This window comes from Cryptococcus neoformans, chromosome 1, assembly GCF_000091045.1.
Source record: "Cryptococcus neoformans var. neoformans JEC21 chromosome 1, complete sequence".
Lineage (NCBI taxonomy): Eukaryota > Fungi > Basidiomycota > Tremellomycetes > Tremellales > Cryptococcaceae > Cryptococcus > Cryptococcus deneoformans.
The window spans coordinates 1,075,834-1,085,000 of NC_006670.1; the positions used below are offsets into that span (position 1 = coordinate 1,075,834).

Consider the following 9,167-nt stretch of genomic DNA (forward strand, 5'->3'; position numbering starts at 1 on the left):
TTGACAGTAAACATTACTTTAACATTAATCTTATAACCTCTGTTGGAAGTCATAGCTCCCCGTGTCATGGTTCACACCTTCCTATGTATCCCCACAATCCATTCATTCAGCCTCCTCATATATCCTTTCATGCCCATCTCAAAACGTGGTTTGGAGTAGATCTTACCAACAAGTCGCGCGACCTCTCTCAACCGTTCAGGCAAAGATGTGAGCCGTGTCATATGTGATGCCAGAACTTCAAAAGTGACGCGCTTATATAGCCAGTCGAAACGAACATTTTCTCAAAGGATGGGGAAGGAAAACAGTGGAAGGTGGGCGGTGATGAAGTATGTTTGGGAATCGAATTGAAGATGACATTCAAGCAAAGGTCTTGATTGTCGTCTACTACGGTCGGTCCATATATACTCTGTTATTATATCATTATAATTGCTGTAGGTTTCGGGATTGCCTCGACCCAGGTAAACTGATCATCAAAAGAGCTAAACAGAAAAGATAAGGGTTAAAGAGGAGATCAAAATAGAAGAGAGGGAAGCGAGACAAAACTGAAGAAGTGAAAAGTATATCCCCTAGTTCTTCGCAACGCAAAACTTTATTGTACTGTACTGGTACTGTACAAGTTCTGCATGTAGTGTAGGTATGTTAAAATCAGCTCATGAACCGACAGGAGGGGATTAAACTTCAAATGATTTTATGATCGATCAAACCAGGCTCGAGGTGAGTATGACTTGATTGCATGGAAGAATAGAATAAAATAAGTAAGGATGCATGAATATGAAGGAAGCGTAGAAAAAAAATACAATCTACAGGCAATACGACCAATTATGACGAAGACTTCTTTCATACACATCACGCATCCGCCTTGCCCTCACCAGAACCCTCAGCTTCGGGTGCACCGTCCTCAGCTGGCTCCTCTTCAAGGACGCCTACCTCGAACTCACCCGATACATCCCACCTGCTTCCTGGCGCGTTCGCTCCCAAGTACTTTACAAACTTCATAACCCCTGGATCACGAAGAACAAGCAAGAGTTTGTTGAACGCCACAGGTTGGGTCAACAAAGGCCCATCATCCTCGTCGCCAGCTTCAGAATCAGAGTCAAAGTCAGAAGGAGAGAATTGGTCGGGGTCGAACTCAAGCTCTTGGCCGCCGATTGAAATTGAAGGTCCATCTTTCTTCTCGCTGCTACCGTTCGCCTGAGGCTTAGATTTCTCCTCAACCTTCTTTCCGTTGGGTTCCTTGGGCTCCTGGGAGTGTTCCTTGACAGCCTTCTTTGCCACAGAGCTTTGGTACACAGTAGGGTCCTCATCCTCATCAGGAGCGGCGAGGTAAGCCTCCCAACCACCGTTTTCAACCAAAGCATCCTCCTCATCACTTCCCGCCGGAACATCGGCCCACCATGTCATACCCAAAGAGACGTCCAGTCTAGCATCTCCATCCTTGCCTTCACCGTTGGCGAGAGTGTAATCGAGACCGTTTCGGAATCGGCGAGCTTCGTTGCGGTGGCCAGTGGGAGCAAGAGAAGAGACCACAGAGAGCCATGCTCGGAAAGCCTCAGAGGGGAATAACACGTTATGGATAGACTGGACTATAGGAGTGGAGGTGGTAAGAGAGGTGAGATTGAGGTATCGGTGTTTAGAGGAAGGACCTTGGATGATCCACCCGTCACCTTCACCGAGCTCCTGAGGAGGAAGAAGGCCTTCATAAGAAGCTTGGTCCTTTTTGTCAACACCTTCAGTCTCTGCTTTGAGTTTCGCCGCAAGTTCGGGCTGAAGGAAATTGTGCAAGACAATCTCGGAGGCTTCAACGAATTGCCCAGAAAGTCGCTCAAGAGTGGCAACAGTGAGGTAGGATGGAGATAGGTAGTTGGAAAGGAAGGCAATGTCGGAGGGCTTGAGGCCGGGAGGAGGAGTGGTGTTATAAGGGGTGAAGGGCATTGAAGGAGCGGCTGTCTGTAGCGACTGTAAGATACGGATAATAATATTTGAAATAGTAAACTCACAATCTGAGCCAGAGAAGAGAGCTGCTTTTGCTCCTTCTCCTTGTCAATGGGAGCATAACCCTCCTCGCCTTCGACGGGTCGGTGGAACCAACCACTGACACTGAACCTCCTGCGGCCTTCATCGATTACAACCTCCTCCACAGAGTGGTAACTTCTTCCCGGTTGCACCTGGATAACAATTAGCTTCGAATCCTATATTTCTCACTGTAAACGTACCTCAAAGAAGACAATTTGACCCCAAGTAGCAGAGACCTTTGCAAATCGCTTCACGCTGGGAGGACCAACTTCTTCTCCGGTTTCTACGGAAAAAAGCTCCAGAGAGCCACCCCAAGCAGGGTCCCATCCCTTGAGGAACTTCCCGTTCGTAGAACGTTGAAGAGCCACGTTCTGGGACTCGGGGGCCTCTTCGATGGAGTAGGGGAGATAGAGAATGTAAGAGATGAGACGGGTGGAGATGGAGTCGTCGTGTAGAAGAAGGTGGGAACTTGGTCATGAAGGTCAGCCTAGGAATAAGAGATATAGGGATAATGACTTGACTTACCCTTTGGTGTAGAGGGCGGCAGACAAGTCGGTCTTTGTACCGGAAAGAGGACCACAACCAGTAACCTGACGGACCAAATTTCTAAATTCCTGGGAATACAAAGCGTCCTTCAACCGTGTCAACAATGGCAACGCCTCGAGCGTTTCATCAGGAAGGTGTTCAGGACTGAGAGAAGAAAGATCAGGAGTTTGGTGGATTTTATAAATGTCTGTCTCCTTTTGCTCCCAGCCCCATCCGGGGAGGCTGCCTTCCTCTCCTCTCATGCCGAACTTCTTGGACTCCTCCACGACACCTTCAAGCTTCATGTACTCGTCAGCTATGCGATCCCTTCATGCCTTGGCCAGGCCGAAGGGCTCGTGCACATACCAGGTCATCGCTCAAAAGGTCACTAAGGACGGCATGTTTAAAGGGAGCTGCGTTGACGTATTTTTCCCTGTAGGCGGCCACTTGCTCGGCCGAGGGGTGGTTGATGGAGCTCAACACGGCGTGTTCTGTGTTGTTCCGGGACTTCTTTGCTGCCCTACCAGATGGGCTGCTGGGCGAGCGTTCTCTAACTGCTGCTGGCATGGTGTTGTGGGGTTGGGGAAGTGGTTGATGTGAAGGAAGGGAGAAAAATATGGAAGCACTTGAGCTCGATTGGCAGTAAATTAAAGAGACCGGAAGAAATAGGAGACATTCGGGGGAAAACAAAATATTCGAAAAGATCTCGTGACGCAAGGGGATACACTCAGGGTAACTCCGAAGCAGCGAGTCGGCAATCGGGCATATCCCTGATAAGGAACAGCAGCCGACGCCTAAATGGATACTGTCCTCCAGCAGCGATGGACGGTATCGAAACCATATGAAGTATAGATACACGTTCACTATCAGATCGCTTCATGCAGGCCTTCCAACAACCGTCCCAGCAGTCTCTCGCAGGCAGAGGCAGGGTAGCCACTCTCGGTCAGTTATGTCCCAGTCACCGGAAAGGCATCTCCCATTGACACTAAGTCGCCATGACATATTAACTTGCAGGCATGTTCATCATTGACCACTTTGAAGTCCATGATGAAGACGGTAATCCGGTCCCTGCCGATGAAGAAGCCGTATGTGACTTATTATTCATGATACAAAAGCTAACTTGGGGAAAGATAGGCGGAGGGGGAATTTTTGGTATGTTTAGGTTTAAAAATACCCAATGCTGACAAGGCAGCCATGATTGGTGCTCGCCAGTTTCTCCCCCCAACTCACTGTAGTCTACTGGTAGATAAGGGAGAAGACTTTCCAGATAAATTTGTTCACGACTTGGAAAGTCTGGGGAAGGAAATGGTTTGGTTCAGACATAGAGAAGGAAAGACTACCAGAGCGCTGAATATTTACTCCGGCAGACGGATAGGGTGAGCTGCCAATCTAAGGTTACAACTCTCTCCTTATACATCTATTTAGTGAAGGACATCAGTCATTTAAGTATCTTTCCCCTCAACTTCAAATAACACCGAGAGATCTGGTTCTGCCTCCGTCACCATTCGCTACACCCGTGCCTCCGGAGTGGATCCATGTGGTCTGTGGGGTGCCTCGAATGCTCGACATTGTGGATGAGCTTGAATTTCTGGAAAAACAGAGGCATTCATCGACTGGCTTGAGCCTCATCAAGTCACGTTTGGTCTGGGAACCTTTACCCGTACGTTTCTTCAGCATAGAGATCCCCTCGGCCTTCTGACCAGTATACAACAAGTTCAGCTGCGTTCCGGAGGAATTGAATAACATGGTATCTCTGTCTTCTCGAATTGCCGTATTCAGTCCCAACCTCCTCGAACTTCAGTCTATACTCAGTATTCCACACTCCTCACCGCCAGCACACTCACATGTCGAACTCGCTGCCCAGCAGTTTCAAACACTACTCTTGAACCGATCTTCTGGGTCTCAAATACCCTCTATCTTTGTTCGTGCAGGCGAGCTTGGTGCATATACGCTGTCATCAAACTGGACTGGGTGGATTCCCGCATTCTGGACAGAAGCAGATCAAGACAAGATTGTAGATGTAACAGGAGGAGGAAACTCTTTCCTTGGTGGATTAGTGGCAGGTCTGCTTATCTCAGATGGTGATATACGGACAGGTAAGACTGTTTTCAAAACCCATAGCTGAAAGAATTTTCATTGATTTCCTTCATTAGCATCCATATACGCCTCGACTGCTGCATCGTTTGCCATCCAACAACGTGGCCCGCCCTGTCTGCAACAATTAAATGGAGAAGAACGGTGGAACGGCGAAGTTGTCTGGGACCGATTGAATGAGATGGCAAGGAGGGTGAGCCAGCAGGAAGGCGTAGATCGTAGGTCGTAAAGATCGTCGATTCTTGGACCTGGGAAATCATGCATAATGCATCTTTTATTTTGCACTCTGTCGGCCTTGTTTTGCATCCTGCTGCTATCTCGTTCGGTGGTTGCTTATAAATTATTGTTATGATGATCAGATCTGGCATCTGGCATCATGCTTGCTATTTCGTTTACGGCGCCAGTCGGTCCCTTTTGTAAGACGGAGTTCGGGGGAAATGTCCGTGGAGGTGTTGACAAGAAGTCGAAACGAGCTGCTACTACTACTGCATCCGAACGAATGAAGTCGTACAAGAAGGCAGATATCTCCTTCAGCTCTCCTCGTAATCATACCATCACCGAGAATCCCCATAGTTCATTCAAACACACCCAGATGGACTCGGAAGGCCGTAACACTGCACCTTTACAGCCATCGCCTGCTTCCCCTTCACGCCGTGAGCATCCGCACTCGCTTTCGCTGCTGTTACAATCAGCAAGCTGACTTCAAGCCTATGACTCAGACCAGTCACCGTTAGCGGAAAACCAGGGAAGCTCATCATCGATTTCAAAAGGCAAGAAAAAGTCGCTGCTAGACGGAGAAGCTCACAATGGGGAATCGCCATCGTCACCCGGCCCCATCTCGATAAAGCGGCGCCTAGTCCGGCCCAAGAAGATACGGCAAAGCCATGGTGATGTATCACCACCTACATCGGTGGACCCACAAATGCGGCAGGAGACTTTAGCTTTTGCTGAACCAGAACCTCTCAAGCCCGCGCGCTCACCTTCACTTCGTCAATCTTCAAAATCCCCGTCTCGCCATCCTTCCCCGGCGGCATCAACTCCTTCCTTCGCTGATGCGCCCCTCCCACCGCCCCCTCGTTCAAGGTTTGCTCCTCCACGCTCTTCTCACCCCCCACTAGTCTCTTGTCGCTCCGTCTACAATTACACTCGTCTTAACCACATCGAAGAAGGCACTTATGGCGTTGTCTTTCGGGCGAGATGTAACGATACGGGCGAGATATACGCTTTAAAGAAGCTGAAGCTGGATGAAGAGAAGCAGGGGTTTCCAATAACAAGCCTGAGAGAGGTTATGGCTTTGATGATTTCAGGAGGACACGAAAACGTTGTGGGAATAAGAGAAATCGTGGTTGGAGATACTCTGAATCAGTAAGTTATCCTCGTTCTCATACATGCTGGCTATGTTCCGACTCTAGTCACATTACAGGGTCTTCATTGTGATGCCATTTATCGAGCACGATCTCAAAACTCTTTTGGCAGATATGCCCCATCCATTCTTGCAGTCGGAAGTCAAAACGATCATGCTTCAGCTGTTGTCGGCAGTAGCACATTGTCACGCTAACTGGATTGTAGGTCATCATTACAACTCTTTGCACATGGCAGCTGACTTGGGGGTGTAGCTCCACCGAGATCTTAAAACATCTAATCTTTTGATGAACAATAGAGGTCAAATCAAAGTGGCCGATTTCGGATTAGCAAGGAAATTTGGCGACCCACTAGGAGAAATGACCCAGTTGGTCGTTACCCTTTGGTATAGGTAAGTTTTGGCCATGCTATGTATTTCACGACTGTTGACTGCTTATCATTGGCAGATCACCGGAATTGTTGTTGGGCGGCAAGGAATATACCACAGCGGTAGACATCTGGTCGATTGGATGTATATTCGCGGAATTAATGCAGGGTGAACCATTGTTTCCCGGTCGTGGCGAAATCGATCAAATTAACAGGGTACGTAGAGAGAATTTTATAAGTTGGGACAAGGCTTACATTCATCATAATGTAGATTTTTCAGCTGCTGGGACGGCCCAACGACGAAAGTTGGCCAGGATATTCGACCTTGCCCCTTGTTCAGAAGATCAATCCTATAGGACCGATGTAAGTGCCCGTGATCTCATAACAAACAATGGATATGACTTACCATTGATGCACTATCATAAAGGTTTTCAACCTTACGCCAAAAGTTCAAACACTTAACGTATGAAGGGCACAATCTCCTGTCTTCATTACTATGCTACGACCCCGAACGAAGGATCACTGCTGAAGAAGCGTTGAAACATCCATACTTCTCGTGCGTTCTAGTCATGACTTTGTTATGACTCTGTGACTCATTATGCCACACCCAGTGAACATCCTCTTCCCAAACACCCTGATCTATTTTCATCTTTCCCAAGTCAAGCTGCCGGAGAACGGAAACACAAATCACTCATTAGCCCTTCTGCGCCCGTAAGGGAGGATAGGATGGCGAAGGATAGTCTGGCGGATCTGGATTCATTTGTCTAAACGATGTATCCCATATTACACAGATCATCAGATCATGCATAACACATATGTACTAATGTTAGTTACAACAACACAGACTTAAGTTCATGGTGCCACAAATGATGTATCTAGTCCCTCCGAGAAATCCCATATGTTGATGCGACAGTCCAAACCTGACGACACTATGCGCATGCGGTCGCCGACGACAGAGAACACCCTTCCAGTATGGGCACCATGAAGGTCGGCGATAATTTCACCTGTCGGAGACCATACCTACTGATACATCAGCTACAAACTCATGTGGCCTTTAAAAAAGGACCTACCTTGACGGTCGCATCGTAGCTGCCGGACAAAATGACCCCTTTCCCAAAGTGGACTGTGCGGACAAGGTCAAGGTGTCCCCTATTGAAACATCTCCTACAGACACCTCCCTCCATTCTGGACAATCCCGGTGGGCAAATGCAAGGAGAGAAGAACGATCCTTGAGGCACTAGGATAACCTTATGTCCCTCTCCAGTGAGTTCAGTAGGAATACCATACGTGTTGGCCTGGGAATATCCGTCTTCAGAACCATCCGTTGCGGAAGTGACCATAGAGTGGCCCATTTTGAGGTTCTGTAAATCTGGAATCCGGTCCTCAATGAGATGGAAGGTCCTGATAGAAGCGTCAGAGGAACCGGTAACTATAAGGCCTCTGAATATCTGGCCATCTGGGAGATTGATGGGGGAGGGAGGAAGAGGCGAGAAATCAATGCTGGCAATACCGCGATGATGCCCCTCAATACAAGCAAGCAATGCTCCAGTCTTTATTGACCACACTCGCAAAGTCTTATCGCCAGAAGCAGAGATGCTGGGTCGTTAGACGTCAGCGATCGATACGTGTATCGAAAGGTACAGAAACACTCACATATAGTCTTTCGAAAGTCCAACTGCATTGACAGCACCACGATGTAAATATAAATCCGCTGTCCCACCAATTACCAAAAGCGGTTCAAGAGTATGTATACTAAACAACCTGATCGTCTTGTCTGCATAATGATGTGAGATCAAGCATATCTTAAGTAGGGGACCGACCTTTAGAACAACTGACGATTCTTTCATCGTCTGCTCTGACACATAGCACCGAATCTTCGTGGGCTTTAACACACTTTTCTGGCTCTCCATTCCCCCCTTCTACGTCCCAAAGGCATATTTTACCATCGCTTCCCCCACTCACTGCCATCACCTTCACTCGTTCCTTGGCTTCCTTGGCCGAAGATCCGATTTCAAGCTTAGAGAATCTGGATTGTGGGGAAGAAATAAAAGGCAAGCAAGGGACTTTGACGATAGCATGGGTCAATACGGAGCCAGTATGGCCACCATGGAAGATCTTGACAACCCGCGGAGCAGGGGAAAGTTGCCAGAGCCGTAAGGTCTTATCTCGAGAACCAGACAAAAGCCAATCTCGTCCTGTCACAAGGTCCCTTGTTCCTCCCGCCTGACTTAAATTTGGTAGTTTACGTCGAGGAGAAGTGCCCGCCCCGCTGAGCGTTTCCATCACGGATAGGCGGAATTGTCCTTCTGTTATGCCAGAAAGGTTAGAAGGTGGTGCTAGCTGGACGTGACAGTCTGGGCAAGCCTGAAGCATGTTGATCCGCATCGAATGGCTGATCAGGGATAGCGAGTAGACTGCTTCAGAGTGACCTGGGAGGCCACCGTATTTGATAGACGATATCGCGTCAATGGTCCGTGGTCGAGGGACTGGTGGTAGTGAAGGCATGTTGACTTTTACCTCTTCGGGAGGTGATGGCATATAATTAGCCATGCCTATAGGTCTAGGAGTTTTCATCCGTTGTTCCAAGATATGATGCACAATGTATAAGTGCTTGAAATTAGCTTGTGGATTTGCTGATGGAACAGCGAGATGTGAAGTAATGGGCGGCTCCTCCTTCTTCTTGAATTCTTGGACATTCACAGCCGACCTTTGTAAATGCACAGGAAGGCCTTCTCCGCTGCCTGCCCCGCCTCTTTCCCAGACATTCCATCTCAATCCTCCGCTCATGCCTAAGGGATCTATTCCAC

The 9,167-nt window shown here is 48.3% G+C and overlaps 4 protein-coding genes across 4 annotated transcripts in view; 2 read left to right on the plus strand and 2 right to left on the minus strand.

The window, feature by feature from the left end:
- Positions 1 to 753: 753 nt before the first annotated feature.
- On the minus strand, positions 754 to 3,200 carry CNA04020 (nucleus protein, putative). The gene is made up of 5 exons (XM_566748.2): positions 2,905 to 3,200; positions 2,539 to 2,837; positions 2,214 to 2,481; positions 1,998 to 2,165; positions 754 to 1,947 (listed from the first exon to the last, which is right to left on the minus strand). Exons 1-5 carry the CDS (start codon positions 3,103 to 3,105, stop codon positions 847 to 849), a joined length of 2,037 nt encoding a protein of 678 aa, XP_566748.1. The 5' UTR covers positions 3,106 to 3,200; the 3' UTR covers positions 754 to 846.
- A 170-nt stretch (positions 3,201 to 3,370) lies between these two features.
- Positions 3,371 to 4,900, plus strand: CNA04025 (hypothetical protein). The gene is made up of 7 exons (XM_024656080.1): positions 3,371 to 3,480; positions 3,553 to 3,623; positions 3,669 to 3,690; positions 3,731 to 3,914; positions 3,964 to 4,198; positions 4,253 to 4,634; positions 4,692 to 4,900. The coding sequence occupies exons 1-7, from the start codon at positions 3,417 to 3,419 to the stop codon at positions 4,859 to 4,861; spliced, it is 1,128 nt and encodes a 375-aa protein (XP_024514152.1). The 5' UTR covers positions 3,371 to 3,416; the 3' UTR covers positions 4,862 to 4,900.
- Positions 4,901 to 5,151: 251 nt separating this feature from the next.
- On the plus strand, positions 5,152 to 7,249 carry CNA04030 (cell division cycle 2, putative). The gene is made up of 8 exons (XM_024656256.1): positions 5,152 to 5,285; positions 5,352 to 5,997; positions 6,056 to 6,197; positions 6,249 to 6,385; positions 6,441 to 6,576; positions 6,632 to 6,723; positions 6,788 to 6,916; positions 6,972 to 7,249. Exons 1-8 carry the CDS (start codon positions 5,225 to 5,227, stop codon positions 7,126 to 7,128), a joined length of 1,500 nt encoding a protein of 499 aa, XP_024511904.1. The 5' UTR covers positions 5,152 to 5,224; the 3' UTR covers positions 7,129 to 7,249.
- Positions 7,141 to 9,167, minus strand: part of CNA04040 (f-box/wd-repeat protein lin-23, putative) — a 2,840-nt gene continuing 813 nt past the window's right edge. The window contains exons 5-8 of the mRNA XM_024656257.1: positions 8,181 to 9,167; positions 8,014 to 8,134; positions 7,431 to 7,956; positions 7,141 to 7,380 (exon numbers count right to left, since the gene is read on the minus strand). The exon at positions 8,181 to 9,167 is cut by the window's right edge and continues 201 nt beyond it. Of these exons, the coding sequence (XP_024511905.1) occupies positions 7,213 to 7,380; positions 7,431 to 7,956; positions 8,014 to 8,134; positions 8,181 to 9,167 (1,802 nt within the window). The 3' untranslated portion in view covers positions 7,141 to 7,212. The remainder of the gene's footprint in view (positions 7,381 to 7,430; positions 7,957 to 8,013; positions 8,135 to 8,180) is intronic.